General features: G+C 33.4%; 2 protein-coding genes across 3 annotated transcripts in view; both read right to left on the bottom strand.

The window, feature by feature from the left end:
- On the bottom strand, nucleotides 1–20,487 carry LOC139690588 (lysophospholipid acyltransferase 7-like). The gene is made up of 8 exons (XM_071588067.1): nucleotides 20,276–20,487; nucleotides 20,036–20,162; nucleotides 19,807–19,957; nucleotides 19,575–19,726; nucleotides 18,863–19,074; nucleotides 17,965–18,141; nucleotides 603–741; nucleotides 1–525 (listed from the first exon to the last, which is right to left on the bottom strand). Exons 1-8 carry the CDS (start codon nucleotides 20,485–20,487, stop codon nucleotides 319–321), a joined length of 1,377 nt encoding a protein of 458 aa, XP_071444168.1. The 3' UTR covers nucleotides 1–318.
- A 2,217-nt stretch (nucleotides 20,488–22,704) lies between these two features.
- LOC139690214 (uncharacterized) overlaps nucleotides 22,705–24,812 on the bottom strand; it is a 585,696-nt gene continuing 583,588 nt past the window's right edge. For both annotated transcript variants that reach the window (XM_071587514.1, XM_071587513.1), the window contains exon 7: nucleotides 22,705–23,827. In XM_071587514.1, the coding sequence (XP_071443615.1) occupies nucleotides 23,730–23,827 (98 nt within the window). In that variant the 3' untranslated portion in view covers nucleotides 22,705–23,729. The remainder of the gene's footprint in view (nucleotides 23,828–24,812) is intronic.

Genomic DNA, 24,812 nt, shown 5'->3' with positions numbered 1-24,812 from the left:
TCCAAAATGAAAACGACTGTAACACAATTTACCTAAAGGAAATATTTTAAAAATTGACACTTTCTGAGTCAAAACAAACTCCTATAGTGAACACACATAATATATCACACAATTAAATGATTTAATTTCTAGAGGAACCACTACTTGTGCATGAGGTCATACTCTGATTATCTCCCAAAAAAATAAACAATATTATCACATTTACTTGGGCCACAAAAAATATTCATCAAGGATAACTTACACAGCCAAAAAAGTGATCAAATTTTTTGGCACAATATCCTGTATTATCCTTGGATACCTTGAGATTGCCTTCTTTAATCACTGCTTATGGCGTCTTGTCTTTCTCATTTTTAACAAGAAAATACCAAAAACATAGGCTGTGACAGTGAGGACATGCCCTATGAAATAAATAGATCTCCAATATCTAATGATAGAATTAACATCCAGCAGAAGGAATGCTATCCCCATGTAAGAGAATGCTTGCATTCTGGTGAACCAAAATATCCAGTCGTACATTCCTCTCACCTGAAAATTAAGAGAGTTTGATGTGCAATGAAATGAAAGAAATAAAGTTTATTTTGACGAATTTCATCCAGACTTACCAAACCAGTGGCTTCCCTTCGGAATAGTTTATCATATAAATCCTCCACAGGCAGGTAAAATGGCACAGAACACAGACAGAGGTAGTACCCTGCATACACTCCATGCCAGACTGATGACATGAACATTGTTGCAGCCAACCTATAACCACAACATTCAAGCCAATTAATCCACAGTTTGAACATTAATAAATGTATAACTCAAAGAAAAATGAAAAATATTATGTATTCCATTCCGCATGAATCTCAACATAAAGCTTTTAAAGACAATATATCTATTTTAATATATTTTCCCATTCATTGTAATTTTCAATTTAGGAAGATTATATTAACTGTTCAAGAAAAGAAATTATGAATGGATTGTCTATTTTTGTGATTCAATTTCAAATAAAATGACGTAAAGCCAAAACGTAGGCATATGACCCAATTGATAATAAAATAAAAAATTCACTCACGTAACTGATTTTAATTGGCCTTTCTTGTCAAAAAAGTACTGAAAATAACTGATAAATATTTACATTTGTACAGAGAATACCTCATTATTTTACTACAATTTGATCACAATTGTTTTAGTCTACTGATAAAAAGGCAATTAGCAATAAAGGCTGCCTAGACTATTAAGGGATTTTTATAATTTTTATCTGGACAGGGTCAACATACAACAACCTATCAAATTCAAGCAATAATTTCAAATTGCGAGACAACCAACAATTTTTGTTGGCATCCTACAAAAAATTGTTAGACGTGTGGTATCTGAAAGGTATTATTATATACATTAAAAAGTTCATGATGTTACACATTACTCTCAAATGCAAGGAGCAATGACGTTATATTAACACTTTAAAACTCTGGGCCATTATACTTTCATACTCAATGGTTATCCTGGGTGGAGATGTACTCATGATTTAGCATTTTTTTCAGAGTTAAAGTAGTAGGCAATAGAAATATTGTTTATTTTGGGAGAGCTTGAGAACTTATTGTTGATGCTCAAATTTTCATTCAGAGTTAAAGATATACATATGGATCACTATGGGTTGTTTATTCCAATATTATTTCCATGCCGAATAATGAGCTTGTGGATAGGGATAACACTGCTGTAATGTATACTTTGGCTAATATATCTTTGCCAGCATGGCTATTAATTTCTTTAATATATTCATAGAATCCTAAATGGTAAAATGCTAGAATATAATAATACATCTATGAAAAAAATTTCCTGAAAAAAAGGACCCCCACCCTCACAACTCATCAGATTAGCATTTTATTAAGTAAGAAGTACTGGAAAGTGAGAGGTTTGAGTCATTCTAAGAAAGACTGTACAATGGTATTCATGGCACTTTTCTCATTTAAACTCTTATCCAACTATAAAATCTATTTGTACCCACTAAACATGTTGTCTTCCTGCAGTTTGATAAAGAAGAGTTTTAGAACACAAAACTATGGGAGAAAATGCAAAAAAAATTCTGCCATGAACACTAAAGAAAGTCTGAAAATGAATTGACTAAGAATGGAATTAACAATATATTTTGTTCATTTTTTTTCACAATTTCCCATGAAAAAATTTAATTTAATGTCACATTGTTAGCTTAATGTATCATGCATCCATGGTACAAGTTTCATAAAATTTACTCCAGTAGGGAGTAATTGCTTCAGTTGCTGCCATTGCAAGTTGAACCATGCTCAGTTCACCTCTGCTTGCCTATGATAATGAAATGTGCTTTCCATGAGGGTATTCTTTAATTTGGGGCACAGAAAAAAAACTGTATGGGGCATTACATTGAATTGTCTGGACTATAGGGAGGACGAGGAGGAATACATTTCACAAATAAAATTGCAATTTGGTGGAACTCGCTACCCAAAAACACATCTTGTATGAAATTTTTCTACTGCCAATGAGCAGATGACACCAAATGGAAATTTATATATTTTCAACTGGGCTATTAACGTTGCAAGACAATCTCCTCTCACAATGGCAGCAGTCATGTTAACGCTGCTATGGGCCCATCATCCATTAAAAATGATTGATCTCCCTCTTTGAACATTTTGAACTATCTTATAATTGCACTGTAGGGAAGAAAAGACTCTCCATAAACTTCACAAAGCATGATGTAGTTCTGGGCTGATGATTGGTTCAGGTTCCAAGAGCCCAGGTTTGAATCCCACTGATGGCTGGATTTTTCAGTGGTATCTGGATCCCTACTTAGGAAGCTAAGTGGCAAGCACTTTGAGTATGCCATTCGTCAGATAGGATGTTAAATTGTGGACCCCTGGGCATTAGGAGTAGACAAATACCATTGCCAGGCTTCTCTCCACATTCCCTCCATTCCTAAAACATCCTACCACTAACAGGTTACCCAACTATCCCTTCTGGTGCAAATGACCTCTACTATGGGTCACCTCTCCTAGTAACTACTAGATTTGTTCAGGCAAACATGAAAATTCAATACAGCATTGCATATTACTTCCTTTGTCGATGCAGGCAAACTGATCATGTCACAACTTGCAATGACTGCTGGTTGATTGAAAGACTTTTACAGAGACTAATTACAGATTCACATCTTTATCATTGAAATTATGAAAAAGTGAAATGTTGAATTATATGACCGGATTAGCTACCAATAAAAAAATTTGTAAGTAGAACAATACACGCAAAACATTTTAAAAAGGGATTCATGCAAAGCATGCAGGACTAAGACAGTTTGCAATAATGGTTCAGTCAGGCTTTTTAAATGGGCACTTCGAATTTTACAAACAGATGCGTTACATGCAAGCCCTAAAGCGAAAGATCACAAGTACAATAGTATGACAAGCATACAATAAAACACAAAGTACAAGAGTAGAATAAATGAGAAAAATGTTATTTAAAGCAAAGCAATTGAAAAAACAATTACCTGAGGTGCAATATCAACTTTTCTCATCATTTTTTTGGAACTATATCAAAATATGCCATTTTTCACCATACTATTACTGATTTGTGCCTTGTGTTGGACCTATAGACTTTGCAGTCAGTAGGGATATGATTTGACTGGAGATTAGAGAGCATAGGATAAGCATTATTATCCAATGGACTGACTGAACATGGGACATCGACTCAAAGGGGAAAACATAAGTAATAATTACAGTTACTTTGCATTCATTACTTGGCAAGAATCTTTTTTGGAATTAAGTTAGTGAATGTAAATATTGTAAATCATGCACAACACTATATTAAACTCTACAGAAATCCAAACATATAACATGATTCCATTATTGCATCATAAAAATTATTCTAAGATATCAAGCAAATTCATTGAAGAAATTCAAAAGGTAAAATGAACTACTGCAAGTAAAGATGCTATAAATTATTTCTTCTCTTGCTCACCCTATATTACCATGCCAGCTTGCATACCAACTCTTTAAGAATTCAGCAAGAATAAGGGTCAAAGTGAGGAAGAGAGCAGATAGTTTTCTTTCTTCTCTCATAAATTGGGAGTACTGCAATCAAAGTTTGAAAGACATAATTCTAAAAAATTTAATCACAAGCATTTAATTTTAAAACTTAATTAAAATAATGTAACTTCGGGATGTACTTCATGTAAAGGTGGCTGGAGAAATCCCTAGCTTGTTTAATGTTGAATGCCTCCCTTAATGTAAAAAAACTGCAATACAGTTACACTTTCATATGAGGCAATACTATTAGTGGACAAAGAGCAAAATACAAAAATGACATTAAGGAAGTATTTAAAAACGGTAAAATATGCTACTAAGTGATTATATTAATTACATATTATTATATTGAATCTATACCTTCAATGATTTACAACTCCTAAAAAATATTATGAAGAAAAATTGAAGGAGAAACTAGAAACTAATTACTGGACGTTAAATTAGATTTTACTAGTTCTTATACATCCCAAAATATGATTTTCAGCATGAAGATATTCATGAAAAATGAACCAATGTTTTTACATATAATATATGACCTTATAAACACCAACTCAAAAACCATAACTTTAATTTAATCACAAGCACAGCTGGCTAGGAATATGAAAAATATAAATTCAGTCAGGTGTGTCATTTGGGCAATTCATTTTATATCATACTATAATTTGGAAACAAGATGTCTATGTTTGCACATTGACCCTATCATCTCTGAAGGGATATGCAGGTATTACATATAGAAGACTCACAAAATACTATATATCCAAAAATGATTAAAAAAAAGGTGTTGGTGTAGCATCAGTCAGACATTTACATGTAATACATGCATTAGCAGGCGTTTATTTTGAAAACTTAGGGCTCACCGTACTGCCTTCTAAATTTGTTCTGAGCTTATCTAATAATGCTTAAAATGAGTAAAATCCAATTTATCAACCAATGCACTCACGTGGTATATTATACCCTTTTGTGCCCAATGCACATGATGAGTTTCATGAATAACTGCAATTTTCTAAACCTGTATTGCCACTTGCTTCATACTACTCTAAAAACTATGGAACAATTATTGAAAATAAAATTAATGTTATTTATGAAATGAAATAATCTACTTAATATTTACTCCAAATAATGTTGTCAAGTGCTAATGGTCATGCGGAAATTTAAATTGTTCATGACCAGATTGCTCCTGCATTTTAATGTCACGAGAGGAGCTGTAAGTTTAATATTTTCATTCACTCTTGAATACTTAGTGAAGACTGCTGAATATCACATATCACAGAAGGGCATTTGAGAAAAATTTGAATTTAGGCTATTGAGTTAGTAATATCATTACTCAAGGGAAGCTTACCAGGAAATACTTGGACTATTGAATTTTCCTTGGTTGAGTTTTATAACCGTGCATTTTTAAAACTTTACAACATAAGTGGGTAACCACATAATATATTTTCCAAGGATTAAACATTTTTTAACATTTGCACGTGGAAGCCTGAATTAAAGCTTTTACTGCTTCTCTCGGATTTGCAATTTTTGAAAACCTTAAAATGTACAAAAACACTGGTAATCATATCAAATAGAAAATTTTTCAGGAATACTAACAATTTTCAATGAATGAAAATATAATGATAGGATTTATGAGATAAATACAGGTAGATGCATAACAATAACACTACATGAAATGTATTTTCACATAATGTTCAATGACTTGCCCAAAATATTTGCAGCACGTCCAGGAGGTATGAAAGAAAACTTTTGAGAACGTTTTCAATGGTTAAATTTTAAGAACTGCAAGCAATTTATCAAGAGGCTTAATTTTTTTAATACTTGATTAGGAATTATTACAGAAGGTTAGTTAGTCAGACAACGAATTTCAGTAATTTCCAAGTATTTTCTCATGCCTATCACATGGGACCAGAATGATATGGATGGCATGAGATTCATTCATAAAAAGCAAAGTTTATGAGGTTATAAAGAAATTGGATGGCGAAGTTAATTATTACATTTTGAGGAAATAAACTTGGATGGGTGGAAAAGTTCACAAAATTAGGAAATGCTTTAGATAAAAATTGGCACAGCCGCGAGGGTATTAAAAAAAGCATTGTAACAGGAAAAGGAAGCTTTTATATATCGATCAATGACAGGTATATTGAGTACAGATACAAAGAAGTGTTGAAAGAAAACTTTCATAGATAGCTTGGGAGTTGTATGGCACAGAAACTTTGGCTGTTGAAACCAATTAATAAGCATAGGTTAGAGGCTTTAAGATAAGGGTGCACAGAAAAATGTGAAAATTAGATGGACAGATTGGAAACCAAATGACTAAGTTCTAGGCAGGTAAGGGAAGAGAGAATGTTGGGTGAGATAGAGGAGTCAAGGATTAGAGGTTTTGGATGTAATTAAGGAAAATAGAAGGCATATAGAGCTGGAGAATAGTTTATTGCATTATAATTTTCAATTGAATTGGGTCAGGTGGGACTTATATGCGTGAGTGCTTAGTGCCTAGGTCAATCAAAAACCTACCTTGACCAGTAGAGTTCTGCTAATGACATAACTGGATTGATGATTGACTCATTGAAAGTCATCTATGCTGTGGCAGAAAAAGGAAAAAAAAAGTTGGTGGGGAATATCAATGAAGTTCTCATTCAGAGTAAAAGGCTGTTAAAAAAATTTAGATAGTTACATTCCATCTTCAACAAAATATTTTTCCAAAATTCCTCATACAAATACCACAATAAAGTAATCCAATTATCATTTAAATTTATGATATAAGGATGAAATGTGGCAAAAATGCCATGAAATTTACATTGTACTTCATTTTCATAAACTTTCTACTTAAATGGAAACCTATTTTGAAAAGGATTCTCTCCAGATTTTTAAATTAAAATGTATAAAAATATAAATAAATACTCTACAGGAAAAATATGCACCTAATATCAAACTAAAAATCTCTATATGATGTACATAGGGCAGGACAAAACAGTAGCAACTGGCATATCCAGGTTTTAACAGATAGATGTGGGGCATATTACTTATTTCAAATATCAGATCCTGAAAATCGTTTCTTATTTTCAGATCCTGCTGCAGGTCTTATAGGTAAGAATGAGGAATTCAGTATTACAGTGTAAAAGAGGTTTCTCCAGAAAGCTATTGTTTATGACAAGGCTGGACATATGAACAGAGGCGCATTTCATTTTATTTTGTTTTATTTAAACATGAAATGATTCATTTACAGGCAACTACCAAAGTACATACAAAACAAAAGGAAAAACAATACAGGAATATACAAATGATAATAAATGATGAAATTTTGATAAATTATTTCTAAGGCAAAATGAATATAAATATAAGAATAAAACAAACCACAACGACAATCTAAGTTAGAATATCAACAATAAATAAGAACATATAGCACATAAAAATACTCACATTCATGATGAACGTCATATGTTTTAAACAATTTAGGACAGTTCAAAATAATTCTACTATAGAAACAGGTTTTAAAAGAATTAAAAGACATATTAATATCATAGTTCCATAATCCATTGAAACAGCACAAAATATCACAAAAACTATTACTAAATGAGACTATCCAAATGCAACAATTTCAGAGCGTAAAAATCATTCGCCTTGACTGGGACTCGAACCCAGATCCCTCAATATCCGGTTGAGTGCTTTAGCCACTTAAGCTACCGAGGCGTCCTCTTAAACTCTGAAATTTTGGGGCTTTTAAAGGAACTAGATGTTATGACGAAATACCGTACATACAATGTCACATGCATTTGTAGTCGTGCGCGAGGCGCGACTGTCCACGAGGTTAAAGCCAACTTTAAACACGTATGGTGTTTTCCCTTTGACAAATTCCAAAGAAACTGCGGGAGATGCCGCAACAGTAACTTTTAACGGAGTCATCCGCTAATGTGCATTTTAATGCAACAATTTCAGAGCGTAAAAATCATCGCCTTGACTGGGACTCGAACCCAGCCCTGGGTTCGAGTCCCAGTCAAGGCGAATGATTTTTACGCTCTAAAATTGTTGCATTAAAATGCACATTAGCGGATGACTCCGTTAAAAGTTACTGTTGCGGCATCTCCCGCAGTTTCTTTGGAATTTGAGACTATCCAACTAAAATACTAGACTATTTAGAAGTAAAATATGTATGCATGAAGTAATTCATAATGAAAACTTAAAGTATCTGGTTTTCACCTAAGGGGTATCAAAACAAGGAAGTTTCAATAAGGTGAACAATGAACATAGCATAACATAATTAACAACTTAATACCAAATCAGTCATCATAAACACTCGCTTAAATAAGTCACAGATCTATAAGATTTGCATACAATATTATAAGCAATATTTGCCATGGCCAATCACTAACATACTTATTAGACAACCTGCAACAAGAGATATGCCTGTCAGATAGCAGCAGTGGATGAATCGGCTGTTCATAGCAATGATGCAGGGTTATAAATACTTTTCTTAATCTTCATTCAAAATGAAAATTCATGCATCATATGTACTATTATCACATTCCAAAGGGACTTCATTTTTATTTTTTCATTACTCACAAAAAATTTTTTTAATACTAACTTTCCTAATTACAAAACTGAATTTAGAAGAAAACCTGGTACAAATCCGATAATAATAATAGCCATTCATATTCATTATTCTCTTTAATTATAACTAGGGATGGGCTGTTTCAGCAGGTTGGTTCGTGGTTATTGGGACAAGAAACATAACCAAAATTGAACTAAAATCTTGAGTTTTGGAATCAATATTTACACTAATATAGTTTTCACTAACTTGAAACCTAGTTTAAGATTCTGTGAAAAAACAGCATTGAACACACTTGCTTAGGAAAATGACTTTATAAGCTTCATATAGTTAAAATGACCTTTAAACTCAAACAATCATCCCATTATAGGAAGAGAAACAGCATGGGTATGATGGTCATAGAGGTTGACTAGGAAGTTGATATGGTAAACTAGTTTTGAGTCTTGTAGCCAGTCATTTCAATAAGTAGTTAATTTCATGAAGCTACTAAAACAGCACTTTCATGCGAGTCCTTTTTATCTGCAAAGTTTAAAATTTTACTGGATTGGGAATGAACTGATTTTTTCCAAATTATGAGAAAAATATAATACTATGCAAAATGCATTCCTAAAAATTCAATTATATGAATAAATTTGATTCTTTAAGGAAATAAAACTCCAATACTACTATTACATATCAGATAACCAACCATTTAAGGTAAGTGTTGGATGGGCGTACACTGAAAATGATACATTCCTTTTCCTCTCCTAACAAAAAAACCTTAAATCCAACACTACACAAGCTTTTTCTTCAATTCTGCACACTTCTTTCCTACCCTCATTCTTAGTAACATACTTGTACTTTTTCTGCCCCATCCTCATTTGCCTCATGTTTTCCACTCTATCACAGTCTACAAATTCCTCCAGCCAATGGCAGAGACTCCTTTATTTGATTTCTTTTTGCCCATTTCACCTTTTCCATCTTTCATACCCACACTTCTTAAATCTATGCCTACCATCTTGCTTCAATGACCATATTCCTGCATCATAACAAACCATTCTCCCATATAAAATTTGTCACCGATTGGTTCCTCACATCCTTACTCAATTCCTTTGCCATAAATCCCTTCTTTTTGTGAAAGCTTCTTTGCCTAATGCAATTCTTTTTCAAATGTCACTAATAATTTGTCCATTATGGTCCAAAATACTTCCACCATAGTTAAACTATTCCACCTGCTCTAATTTATGACTTCCTGTTTTAATGTTTGACTTAGCTTTTCTCTTCCTAGAAAACCTGATAACCTTTACTTTACTTATATTCATTCCATCCAATACATATCACACTGATTTTCTCATGCATTCAGTAATGATTGCAATCCCTTGGCTGACTGGCTAACTGAAGCTTTATCATCCTCAAACCTAACAAATTTTATGGATTTCCGACCCAATGTCATTCCTCTTAAAAATAACCAGTGATTATTGATAAACCTGTCGAACCTCTCTCCACATAACAGTCTATCTGCACTCCTCACCTTGCCGCCACCTGAGCGATCTGAGACATGTACAGGTTGTGTATATGCCACCCATTCCTCCTACCTACCCTTATTTTCTGCATTACATTCATTAATTCTACCCAATAGACTCTATTGAACACCTTGTCAAAATCTATCAAACACAAAAACACACATCCTGATAATAATCCATGTTTCTCTCTATTAGTGACCTCTTCAAGGCTATGTATGGCATCACCCAACTCTCTCCTTCCTGAAATCAAACTGATCATCCCCTAAGTAATCATTCGCCCTCTTCCCAAACTACTCATTGATGATTCCAAGTACTGCCTTAGCTGTGTGGAAAATCAAACTTATTTTATAAAGAAAAGCAACTTGAGTGATTCAGCCTAAGGTCTCTGAATGTGATCTTATTCTAAACATTTCTTTGAGAACTGCTTTTATATTTAGTCTTCACTCAACTTGATATTTTGGCTTTGCTAATTACCTTTATTTCTCTTTAATCTCTCAAGCACGGTGACACTATTCCAAGCTATTTGAATGTTAAATGCAAAGTGCCAATGAAACAAACTTTTCTTTCTCATCCCATTAAACAGCAAGACATTCAGTTACCATTTATAAACCTGTAGTCATGTTATAAAATTAGATGGTGTGCTGTTTGAATGTTTGGTATATATTCCAAGTATGTATATATTAAAAAAACTTAAGCGATTTTTGCAGAGTATAATAAAATTATAACTCAATGAAATGCATCTCATACCAGGAAATATTCTGTAAGCAGGGTGACTAATCATCTACAATAAATGTACAAATCTAATTCATATAATGTCTATTGTTACATGAAGCATATTTGCAACACTGACCTACACCATATTAAACACAAATAATTTTGATAGATGCCAAATAATTAAATACAATTACTGGCAGTCATGGAAATTCTCTAAAGTTGCTGTTAAATGATATAAATTTATATGCATTACCTGGCAATGCAAGCTAGCATGCAATGTAGTTCAATTATGTTGAATATCATGCCCGTGTTGCTGTACAAAATACTGATATAAATTACATTATTTTTGAACAAAATGCAAGGTACTGTCCTTTTAAGTGAACAAATGACTACACTAATGGGCCTTTTTGTGCGTAAAGTACAGCATATTCATACTGGAAAATTACCATATCTGATGGCATATAAGACACGCTGGCATATAAGATGCACCCTCATATCAGCACACCACACACAAGGAAAAAGTGTTAACAGCCCTTTTGAAAGCACAACACCCGCCACCAACATAAAGTATTGTCCCTTTTAGTTCTTACATTTCAGAAAAGCCAAAGAGATGTCGGTCTCAGAAAGAAGAGCACACAATGTCCTGTTATGATCAAGTTGTGATAAAATACAATGAGATTCATGATAAAAGAAGACACTCCACTTTTCTGCATAGATTATTTTTATTACAACCTAGGTTTCATTCTAGCCTAACATCTTCAGGTCAACCTGAAGCTATTTCTTTAGGTGGAAGACCTTCCTTCATTATGGCATAACATCTTCAGGTGAACCTTCGCCTGAGAATGTGATGCTGTAACAAAGCCTAAGTCATACTCGCAATAAAAATGTCTTCTTTCATCATGAAGGATTTTCACCATGTTACACTTAAAACTGTGTTATTTACAATGAGTATTGTTCGTTCTCTTGCTCACACCTCTTTCAACATTGAAAAAGCAAGTAACATGATATTTATGTCACATAATAGCAATGAGCTTAATAATAACAATCCTGACTACAAAATTCTCTAACTGAATAATAAATATTACATACAGGTTAATATAATGATCTAAATACAATATAGTTAAATAGGTAGTACTGACCATCTGGGGTAAAATAACATTCAGCATTGAACATTAACCCGAGGAGTTTGAACCTTCTCATTTAAGTCACAGGAGATATTTTTAACCAATATTTTGAATAAATAAGGTTCGTGGGTGCAAGTCAAAATACAATACTTTTTGCGCTGAACTTTTCTAGGATTTTTTGATTAAACTCATCTATCAAAAGCATATAGATCTGGTAATTTGCAAATAACAGTTTTATTAGTTTGCACAATGACTGGCAAATAATAGTCAAAATAACTCTCTGAATAGTCACCTGGGACCTGTGTCTCAAAGCTACAAGTTTGCTTACAAGTCAATGAAATTTGAACATATTGAACTAGCCAGCTCCGGTGGCACCGCAGAAACACCCTTGTCTATCAACTCAAAGGTTGCACGCTTGATCTCTGCCTGGATGGGTTTTTCTCAACCTAGGGCTTGGGTATTTGTAATTGTAATAACAGTCCGATGTCAAGGCCACATAGTGGGTTTTGCATTAATTCTGAGTAAATAAAAAATAAATACAGTTCACTAATTATAAAAAATGGTCCAGCACAGGCAACTAGCCTCCATATACAAATCTGCACAAAGCCTTCTAATTTGAAAGTTTTACATTAAATTTAAGCCTGTATTCAGAGAAGTGGTAAAATGGATTTGAAGCTTTGAGAAAGGGGCACCTGTTGGTGTATTTCCTGGGAAAGTTATGATTGCTTTTATTTGCAAGATGGAAATGTTATTTTGCAGCTAAATATGAGGGGATGAGTTAATGAGTTATTCTTATATATATATGTGTGTGTGTGTGTATGAATATATATATATATATATATATATATATATATATATATATATATATATATATATATATATATATATATATATATATATATATCCATATACATACACACACATATATATGAACGTATATGTATATATAAATATATGTATATAATTATGATAATATATCTTAACCACTACCTTTTCAAATAAATAAAAACCTGATATACGTTAATTAGAAACCAAACGAAATATAATGTCCTGAATGAATAAGATTTTTTATTTTATTAATATTAATGAACATAAAGCCCATCACCATTTATTATACACATGAGACTCCGAAATTTCTAAGTCTGGCCCTCTGTTAATGTATGATACAAAGGAGAATACAGAAGAACCATAGATGAAAGTTTAATGCAGAAACTGGAAATAAATAAGAACTTAAAATGATAGCAAGACCATATACCATATATATGTATATATTGAAATAAAAGGACAATGACTACAAAATAACTAATACCTGGAAACCTTTATCTACACAGAATTTGACTACATCAATACAGAAGGATTATTAAAAACTAGGTACTCAAAACCCAAAGTAATAGTTAATGGTATTTTTGATTTCATGATCAAAATCAAATACTTCCCAATACTCCCTGCTATACGACCCTGCCCTGGTATCAAATTGCAAAGTAATAGGAAAAAGTTCCAAAAAATTTGAAGGTTAACCTATGCTACTGAAATATGGAGAAAATTAATTTTAATGTTGTATTTTGTTAAAAGGGAATGAATTGAAGGTGCCTCAACTTATTATGATTAAAAGAAGAATTTTCAAATTTTGCGGATGATCATTGAGCAAAACCCTGCCATCATTCCCACAGGTGTAATGAGTTAGTCACTTAGTTAGTTACTACACAGATAACATATCTACTATTTATCACTTACTGGATCAGTCCTGAAACATAATTTATCATAAATAATGAAGCACAGATATTAAAAAAACATAACATCTCGCAATTATCACGGAAATGTTTTAGAATGATATCTTAGGCGTCCTCAAATTACAAAGGCTTTCTGGTTGATCATCAATCTTCCATTAAGTTAATTATTACATTATTGAAGTCACTATCTATGAAACAAAATTTTAATTATCTTCAATCACCAAAAGCCACATTGTACAAAAGCTCAATAATAAGCTGTCTGTAAGAATTCTCTATGAATTAACCAACCTGTTTAAGGAGCTTTGAAATATTTGTTTATTTTCCAGTATACATTCTGATACCACTAAAATAAAATACAAGTATACTTAAAACTGTACTTTTTTCAGTACAAACATGCAATTGCACTGATAAGTAGATCATAGAGGCAAATGCTTACCATATTACCCGGCCCATAAGATGCACTTTTTTCAGATGTGCTCTAAATTCAGATGGCATATTTTGGGCCTAGGGGTATAACTGTGTACTATTAGCAAGCAAGCTGATATATTGGGAAGGGTCCTTTCTATTGAGTATCTTTTCCTCATCAGGCAAATGTTTGAATTTATCACAAATTTTGATAACACTGTTTTGATCCAGGTTTATTCAACAGAGCTTTAATAATTCCTACGCAGTATTTTCTAAAACAATTCCAAATAAATTATTGATGCATTAAAATGCAGAACATTTAGTTTCTTCTCATATATGGTGCTTCCGCAAAACGTAACCTCATTAGGCTAATAGGGATGCCGTCCCTCTGCTCAAACACACTATCTCTGTGGTCTTTTCTTTTTTTCTAAAAAGGAGAAGTCTATAGACACTCAACCGCGAGTAGTATGACAGTGTCATTCAATGCATAATAGTTTCCTTGCTATTTGGTGTGAAATGTCTGCTTTTACACAAAGATACTAGGTGTTGCATAAAACGTTAAAAATAGAATAACTGCATGGGATCAAAAGAGATTGTCATAGACTATCACATTTAAACTTGAAGTCATGACTTATGCTTCAGATAATGGAAAGAGGGCAGACAAAAGACATTTTGGTCCACCTAGGACTGAAAAGATGATACAAGAATGGAGGAGGCAAAAAATTGATTCGGTGAATGCAGATACAGAAGGAGTAAAAAACTTAACATTCATGTGCTCCTAAATGCTAAAGCTCGAGGAACAGGTCAACAACTAGATAAAACTCAGGAGGAACAGGATTACGGTTTCAACATCAATGATTTTAATTGAAGTGAGAAAATTAGCGATAGGTTTGTCAATTGCTGATTTTTCTGGAACAACATTACAGCACAAAGGATTCACAAAGAGATATAGTCTCTGCATTCATTTCACAACTACAATAGAACAAAAACTGCCACTTGAATACAAAAATATAATAGAATTCTACAGTAAAAATTACTGCATACATATATGATTTTAGCAGCAGGTTTTCCTTATATCTATTTCCATGTAAATGAATATTTGTTCGCCATATGGTGGGTTTTTGTTTAAATGTGTACTTGACCAATGTGGCTTGTCTCCTTCTTCTGGCAATGTGTGTCACGAAACACACTGTTCCTATCCTTTATGATGCTGTATGATTGCTTTACCTACTGCCCTTTCCTCTTGGGTCGTTCATTTCTCTTTCGGTGGGTGAAACAGCTCCCTAATGCCATCTCCTGGCCAAAGGATCAGGGCACTTAGCTGCACAAACCCCCCGCAGATTTCAGGGTAAATTATGTTTCCTTGATAGTACAAGTGGTTAGGGCATTGGCCCGGCAAGTCAAAAGATCTGTGGTTCAAGCCCCAGTAAAGGAAATATTTTGGCACTTGTGACCTGCTTGATTCCGCCTTCCCCACCTCTCCTGTGTTCGCCTTTTATATATTTTCCTGTCACTTTTCCTTATATGTACTTCCACGTGAATGAAATTAATATATATAAACATTTATACATAGATGACAATTTTTAAGGAGACAATTCTATTTTCTCCCAATAAAGTGTCAACCTTAAAATAACTTTTGGTCTAATCCATGAATTTTTTTGTTAATTCTAACCTAAAATATCATAGTGCACATTATGTGCCCTTGTCTTTTATGGGCTGGGAAAGGTATGTCACACCCAAAAACACATTTTCCTTGTAAGAAAAAGGGTTTGACAGCACTGGTAATCAATTAGGATGGGGAGGTTTGGGTTCATATCTTACTTATATTATCTTAATATAAGGGTAAAAAAGTAAAGAATGACCTTATGTAGTCAAAGGATACCACCTTATGGAATAGTGTTTTTTAAAACGTTACCTTGTATATAAGATGGATACAAAAATTACTAAAAGGTTTCTCTAGAAATGTGGACTTTAATAGTACATAAATTTAAAAAAACTACGAATCTGTCTATACTCAAAAAATACGCTTTCTTAACCTTGTAAAATATTTTCAGTAAACTTTTGATAAATACTTTGAAAAACAGATACATGCAATATATTATAGTAGATAGTAATCCACAATGACCAAAAGAATAATTCCATTGATTTGTAAGTAACAATTGTTTTCTTGTCAACACATTGAGTTCAACATCAAAAGTTTACATTATAAATGTAATTAAATTTTTAATGTATTTGTATAAATAAAAGGGTGCCCTGATTTTTAAAATACCATAGGATCATCACATACTAAAATATATGGTAGACGATTACAAATGGACGAAAGATTGCCTATCTCTCTTCATTAAAGCCAATATTTTGTACAATATTGTTCACCCAAGTGCCCACAAATGGTATGGCACATTTTTATAATTGGCGAGAATCAGTGTCAAGTATTTTAAATACTGCAGTATTTCAAGTATGAATGATTAAATAACATCAATGGTAAAAAAATGAAAGTGATTCGCATTCAAAGCACGTAATACTAAAATGCTGCCCCTTATTTAGTACATTAAACCTATACAATAACATGAAATACATGAAAGCATTCTCTTATCCACAAGGCATATGTGACTATCAGCTAGTATCTTTTACTACCAATAGACCATTTATCTCATCATGCACTACTATGAATTTGGCTCCCTGACATGCGAGGTATTATGCAAAAAGTGAAGGTTCAGAATAACCTAAGTTAGATGAGATTTTATACCAGGAAACTTTCCATCCTCAATAGAAAAATATAAGGGTATGGAGCAATTCCAATGTGACATTTTCAGCAGAAAAATCCATGGGGATATCCACTTTGAAAGCTTTGGGGTCCTTCAGAAACATTAATAAACTAAAGAAATACTTTGTAGCAAATGCCAAACAGTTGCTCACTGCTGAGTGAGGCCCTGTTTGTAACAGATAATATGCTTCATCTGAAAGACAAAAATTATAAACGCTGAATTGCAATGTTGAATATATATTTTTCAAAAGTATTCTAATGCCACGGCTCGAGTTATGCAAGGTTTAGGAACTTTCCCTGTAATAATTTCTTATACGAGGGTCATCCGGAAAGTAGTACCCGTTCGTGCCGCATGAAGTGCTGACGACGCGAGTAGCCGCTGGACGAGGTCAGATAGCTTCAGTGGCTTGTCTGCCTTCTCTGAGCCAAGTTGCGTGACGCTAGCATTGCCTGTGTTGTTTCTGTGATTGTTTACAATGTTTAAAAAAATTGAGAACGCCGCCAGTTGTGAATTGAGGGCAGTGATTAAATTCCTCAATGCAAGAAACGTTCGCCCATGTGATATTCATCGCCAATTAAAGGAGGTGTATGGAGACAATGTAATGGACGAGTCGTCTGTTCGGCGGTGGTGTCGCAACTTCAACATGGGGAGGGGGAACACACACGACGATGAGCGTTCGGGGAGACCGTCTGTCATTACAGACCAACTGGTGAGCTCAGTTGACGAATTCGTGAGGAACGATCGGCGCGTCACAATTGATGACATCTGTGAGCATTTTCCCAATGTTTCTCGAACAATTGTTCATGAAATTGTTAAACACCATCTGCATTATGCAAAAATTTGTGCAAGATGGGTCCCTCGCAAGCTTACAGATGAGTGACCCTGTATCTCAATGAGCTGGCGGCGAAGGACTATGCAGCAGGAATACAGAAACTTGTCACACGTTATGACAAATGCCTTAATTTGCTTGGAGATTATGTTGAGAAGTAGTTTAAAGTATCCTCTTTCAAATAAAATTTTTTATGTTTGTTAATATTTACTTTTGTGTCTTTATTTCACGAACGGGTACTACTTTCCGGATGACCCTCGTATATAACATGGTTAAAACTACTATATTTATAGTTTAAACATGGATTGGAACAAAATACTATAAAAATACCTGATACTTCTTGGTGTTCGCTTATACACATGAATTGCCAGCCAATATTGAACTGCCATATTCCAGGTCTTCATTGCTTCCCTAAATGTGCACACAAAATCAGCACGGTATGGATCAATGTTGTGCACTGTTTCAAAATCATATTTTACATTTTCCAGCTTCTTCGGATCATATGACCTAAGAGAAACAAATCATAGGCATATGAAAGTACATGCCCCAGAACACTGGAATGAACATAATTCCCAAGGCTTAACAATGTTGCACAAGAAATATCACCTTCCATATTAGTTGAGCTTTGATAAGGCTAATGTTATAATTACTTTCTGCTATTCTTGGACTCATTGTATTCAAAATGAAAATTATTAAATTGAAATTAAAATCTCATTTTACCAGTTTACCATATAAATTTTAACATTTTTTTATAATCCTGGATAGTTTAGAAAAATAAGAGGTACTTTTTCTTGGGAAGCATGAAACATTCTCTTACATTTATTATTTTCCTCATGACAAATGCTAATGAAGATTAAGAGTTATTTATTGCTCATGCTCCATGGCAAGACTTATTATAATCTTGAGCACTGTGATAGTTTTATATATGACATTACCAATTCATGAATAAAAATGCACATAGAACAGACTGATAGCAAACAATTAGATAAATTCAGATTTTTGGCAGGTTACAAACGGCAGAAGGGAACAGCATGAAGGATAATTGGACTAAGATCTCCATAAAACCAATTATAGTGATAAACAGTTGGCTTGCTCGCTAACCAAGGGGTTTTAAGAGCAAATGCTACCTCAGGTGGAGATATTAATTAATAATAAGTTCAAATACGTAACATTATCATAATATTACAAATTTTACTGAATTATTTTAAAATAATCAATCATTACTTACATCTGCTTAACCAGGGTATAAGCGGCAGGACCTCTTCCAGGTTTTGAATCTCCAATAGCTGGGTATGCTCCAACTCCAGCCATTATGCACGCACATTCAGACAATACAAATCCAGTATATATCCTCATTCGAAAGTTGAAAAAGCAGGGTGTTAAATACCATATACGATACAAAACTGATCTTTCATTGTAGAATGCATCTTCTTCAGCATACTGAAATTTTACGTTGAAATGATTAAATTAAAGTTGAACTAATATGCATTGTTCACTTTTTTATTAATAAAAAAACGATTATTATTTAGTTTTCTTTACTATCATAAGCCACTCCAAAGGAAGAGGAGCAAAAATGAAATTGATATTCATTAATTAAGTTCTTGAAAATTAATTTCATTTTTGATAGAAATACTAACAGCCAATTCAAAAGGGTAAAAGATATTTATAGGATATTTCAATAACAGTGATGTAAATACAATCAAATTCAAATTTAGAGAGAAGAGGGAGAGGAGCAGTAAAGTTTAATGCCCCTTGAAGTAATAATAGCTTCAAAATTAAAAGGAATTACAGCAACCATCCTGTTCTTGTCATTTACTATAAAATGTATTGACATGAAAGACTGCTTAGGGCCAAAGTAGCAGAATTTTGGTACTAAGACCAATTAAATATCAACTTTCATAGAGTAAACCAATTAGTAATGGATAAATTATGCCACATACCTTCAGGGGAAATATTGAAGCAGAAATGAGAAATAAAGCGGCATACATGGGCACATATTTTAATTTCTGCACTGTTGCCTCTAAGCAATCTGCTTGCTTAGAAAATGGTGTGTGCAAAAAGTCCAAATAAGTACGATATCTGAAGTACGGTCCTAAGATTCAATAACAGGGAAATTAGTACGCAATCAATTTAAATCCAATGAATAACATGTCGATTTTAAAAATCAATAACCTGTAAGTACTCCAGCGTAACAAAAGGAATAATGAAAAATATCCACAAGCCCAGGTAAAGGAGTTGTCAGCTCCCACTGATCTTCGTTATTGTCGTTGTTTTTCTTATTCAATTTGTTCGCATCATGCACCTCAAAAGCCAGCCCAACCAGCTATAAGAGAAGCTTAACAATTAAAAATAACGATTAAAACAATTCAAAATAATATATATATCATGATATGAAACAAACCTTCAGAGTTAACATCATCTGAACTGCATTAGTATGAGCGGGAGGGTATTCAATACCAAAATATATTGTAGACCGAAAGAAGAATAAATAAGCAAATGTAAAAATAAAACTAATGACGTGACAGTGTCTGAAATATAATTTGAAATTTAATTACTCCAAGATTCAACAGCTAATATATTATCATTAAAATACAAGGCAACAAATGGGGTTGTAAATTTAACTTAGGAAAGAGAAACTCACGAGAATGGTAGTATGGTGATGATAAACCCATTTATCAGTGTACACAAAATAGGATGAATGAGATGAACACCAGAGACGATGTACACTAGTATAATGCCGGTGATAGTTGATATCCATTTTTTAACCTCTAAGTGTTTTATCTGACGAATTACTTGTCCAAACCCAATAGAAATGAGCAGAAGACCGAGATATATACTATCATCCCACTCCATCATTTACTTGATTTCATACAGCTACCAATAACCACAACTCACACCATCGCACGGGATTTTCGATAGTCGTATGTTTAAACGCGGCTGTTCAAAATTTCGTTCATCGAAGGCACACCGCCATAAGATAAAATATTAAAACTCTGATGGAGGTGTAAATAGAAAGAGAACAATTTTATTTTAACTGAAAAATGTTTAACTATTTAATATGCACTAATAACTTTTATTGGAAATTTTTATATCTATTATTAGATTACGGAAAATATTTTTTTCCCCTTAGTACCGTTTCGATGCTACTATTTTTTCTTTGACAAACTCATTTATCAGAGCTATTTACTTCAGCAGTGCAGTTATGGAAGAATAAAAGACTGCGATTTAATAGAACAATGTATTTTTATATTATCAGCATAATTGTTTATTAGATTTTAACATATACTTACCAATAAATAGCCAGGTTTCTTTGCACTTAGTTGTTTAATAAGTTTTTGACAGAGAGCACCCTATTCTTTGTTTGATATATACGATGTTTCATGAGTGCGATTTTTATGCGATCCAATTAATATATTTGTTAAATGATGCCATTCATAATTATGTCAACGGAAAAATATTCCTCACTAGGAGCACGTTCAACTTGAATGAACTCGAATCCTTCATTTACACTTTATCGAAAAAGAAAACTTTTTATATTGAAATGTAGATATTTCCGGTTATTCAAGCTCGGAGACCGTGATAGAAAGCAAATATCGGATGCTAGATATAATAAGTGACCTCACGAGATTTTTTATATTTTTTTCATCCATGCCTCCGCTGTATATGGTGATAAATATCACCAGATAATGAGGATTTTCTTATCTAAGAATCACGTCTGACATTCTATAACACTGGGTTAATTTTTCAGCCGGAATATGTACAAATGGCATTGTGTTTCATAAGTGTGGGGGGAGACAGCAGTTTCTCTCATTGATGTGTACATTTTTTTTTGTCCTGTGTGATACCCAGATGGACCTTGGTTGAATGCAGTTATTTTAGCAATGGATTTTATGCATCTGAGATCAATGTCATGTCCGGAAATTCTGCTATTTCCAACTCTGTCAGTTGTCTCACTCTAATGTTTCAATGCTATTCTTCCATGCTCATCAAACTCACAACACATGTACATACGAGTAAGTGAAAAATATGTCAATCATATAATCATGGTGTTTGGATATTATACTGATGCTTTCTCAAAATCCCTCTAAACTATTCTACAGCCGTTTAATTAAATAACCTTGTTACTTTTCAGCTGATGGTTTCATCTTGCCTGTGTGAAATGGTGGAAGTTGACACTTCGAGAAAGAACATAATGTAACTATGATAAGAGTAGTGACTGGATTAGAAATAATTGGATTTTTTTGGAAAAGAGAAGTAAAACAGATTATAACGGAAACAGAGGCTGAAATTCCAATAATTTCGTTTTCGGCAGTACGTATTTCATTCGGAATAACAGCCAAAATAGTAATATTTGCAAATGAATAAATTATGTATCGAAGTTTCTCCTCCGTAGAAAATGCTTGAGCTCATCCTCACAAGTTATTTTTCTTTCTCTTTTATTTTTATACTTCTTCATGAATATTCAATCGACTCTTCATAAAGCTAACACTCGGTAGAATGGAAGTCAGGCTATTTCTCGAGTTGGAGCAATTTTATCAATTCTCTTCACTCGCAAAGTAACATTTTCTTTTGGGTTGAATTTCTCACGTGAAAATGTAATGTAATTCATTGTAATGATTTTGCTCTCTCGACAGGTACCAATGTTCTCAGGTGTTCTATAATACTAGAAAAAAACGTAAACTACGTATTATTTTAGAATGGGACAAAAGAAATTCTTTTTGCGCGTAATATATTTTCTTCAATTTCCAAATAGACTACATTGTACAAAATGTCATGTTTGAATTTAAAGACGCAAAGAAAAGATAATTGAACATTTCGGTTTTAACAATATATTTATCAAATTTGATACTTGAGGAATGACGGTAAACGAAAAGACATTTTAGATGACGTAAAGGGAGGTGGAGAGTACGTGGAACTACAGAATGATATTTGGTACAAATGGTTATGGAACTAAATAGTACTTACAATTTTACCTGAACGCGCTGTTTGAACAGTTCTTTGGGTTCACGGATGCATTCAAAGCCTACACTTGACTGGTAGAATACTTCATATCGATAAAATAACAATTACATATTAAAGCCACACTCATACATGTTTATCATTTCTTGCACGTTTTCATGGAAAAACATCAGCAACGAGGCTTCAGAATTGTATCCTTTTGACACCATAAGCTTTGAAAAAAAATTAAGATCCAATCGTGGAGCATTATCACTTTTTGATAATTTATTGGGAAATGTGAGCACAGATGTACTTTATTACACGACTAACTTGATATCAAGCTATGTCTGTAACGTACTTTTATCAATGTTTACCATTTCACTTACATATTATTTTTAGACAGTTTACAAGATAACTTGTGTCTAGTTTTAATAATTTTCTACTTAAACATGCATCACTTTGGTAATTGATGAATATACCCTTCAGAAAACCAATTCATTTATAAAGTGTTCAATTTCATTCAGAGCACATCTCTTCTTATGATGTATCGGTTATATTCATTCTAGCTTATAAACCATTCACTGCTGTCTTTGTTACAAAATACTAGCACATACATAGAGTATAAGGTAAAAATCGTTTCAATTGAAGGAATAAGAATCAGGGCAGAGCGAGCAACCGCAACGTATCTTGCAATATACTTGACACAATAAAAATGAGATTATTGTTCGATACACATTCCCACATTCACTATCAGCAAATGTCTCAAATGTGGTATAAATCACTCTTTTGCACGATTTCATAGCCAAACTCACGTCAGCGTGCGGGATTGTTGGTCTCCAGTTTCATCATACTTAGGATGTTGCAGTTGGAATTGCAGAGTACACTGCGTGTCTCTCCCCCTCTCCCATCACTATTTCTTCAAGGAATTTGGGGGGGAAGCAGTTTCTTGAAAATTTTAAGTCAACACCAAAATTTTGTTCCACATTTTGTTTTGCACACACAGTTCTTTCGTAATTTATTCTTCTTCGAAGTCCCAAAGTAACACGATGGAACTTTTTCGAGCCGATGCGCTTCACTTATTGACTCCGCATTTTGAAGGGGATTGACCTTATCACGTGCCTGAGAAACTTGAAAAGCTTCAGACTTCATAGAAGCAGCTATCTCCAGCCGCCTACCCTAGCCGTGGCGAAGACGTTTACCAGGGTCATGAGAAAGGTGTAGTTGAGGAAGTAGCTCACGGATGTTGCGGCCGTACCTGTTGAAATAGATTGAAAGAACGCATGAACATATTTTTCCAGTAATATAAATCTTAAATCAGAAAACAAAGATGGAAGAAAATATTTGCATGAACCTTCCCTCAATTATGTTTTCGAGCCGGGGATTGATTTCTGTAATTTAAAAACTTTGTTGAATATCTTTGAAAATATATTATTCAATGCATGCAAAAATTGTAGTTAGAATCAAGTCAAGTAATTTATTTCAATTAAGTGACATCATTTTAATATCGAATGAAAATTGCCCCGTAATCTTCGACTTCGTGTACTTTATTACTAAGCATTGAGTTATACAATAAAGCCTAATTTTAAAATTTATAATACCACTACACGGAAACAAAGGATTTACCCCATGATTAAATCCCAATGATTACAACTGTACTGGGAATTACTTGATGTACCTAAGTAAGTCGTATGAATGGATGAGATACATTTCTCCTGTTGCCTTGACTGAACTTCGAGTGTTGTGGGACCCAAGCACATTTGATTGCTAAAATCCCATCAAAATAAAACAAAGAAAAGAAAAAATCACGCTATTATAAATCTCTATTAAATACGCTAATTATTTAAAATGACTTATAAACTTTTGAAATTTTAACCGCGGCGTTTTCAACAATATCCATTCTTTAGTATTTCGATGCTGAGATTCTTTGACTGAAGTTCTCCATTGTTTTCCATCCAATACTAATGTTCTTAAGTGCTGTGTCTTACATCACTCGGTACATCCGTAAATCCATTGTATTTCGGAACATTGTAGTTCCTCGTATTTTATGGCTTTTTATCATGTTCCGCGTATTTTATCATGGCTGCTAAGGATTCGCTTACAGCACCATGAGCATACTTTCCCAATGGTCCATATCATCACATCCATAGAATGTCACAGCTTACAAGAATGTTTCTACGCCTGCTCTATTGTTCTTTAGGATAACAATTTAATCATTGCAGCTGCTGCTAATACACATACGA

This window comes from Hetaerina americana, unplaced genomic scaffold (assembly GCF_022747635.1).
Source record: "Hetaerina americana unplaced genomic scaffold, ioHetAmer1.1.p SCAF_3, whole genome shotgun sequence".
Classification (NCBI taxonomy): Eukaryota; Metazoa; Arthropoda; class Insecta; order Odonata; family Calopterygidae; genus Hetaerina; species Hetaerina americana.
This window is presented reverse-complemented; position numbering and strand designations above follow the sequence as displayed.

What these genes read in the sequence shown, in the direction of transcription:
- LOC139690588 (XM_071588067.1), bottom strand. Translation starts at nt 20,487, where the DNA reads ATGGAGTGGGATGATAGTATATATCTCGGTCTTCTGCTCATTTCTATT. An exon ending in AGATGATGTTAACTCTGAAG is followed by an intron (nt 19,958 to 20,035) that starts GTTTGTTTCATA and finishes CTTCTCTTATAG; the next exon opens with CTGGTTGGGCTGGCTTTTGA. An exon ending in TATACCCTGGTTAAGCAGAT is followed by an intron (nt 18,142 to 18,862) that starts GTAAGTAATGAT and finishes TGTTTCTCTTAG; the next exon opens with GTCATATGATCCGAAGAAGC.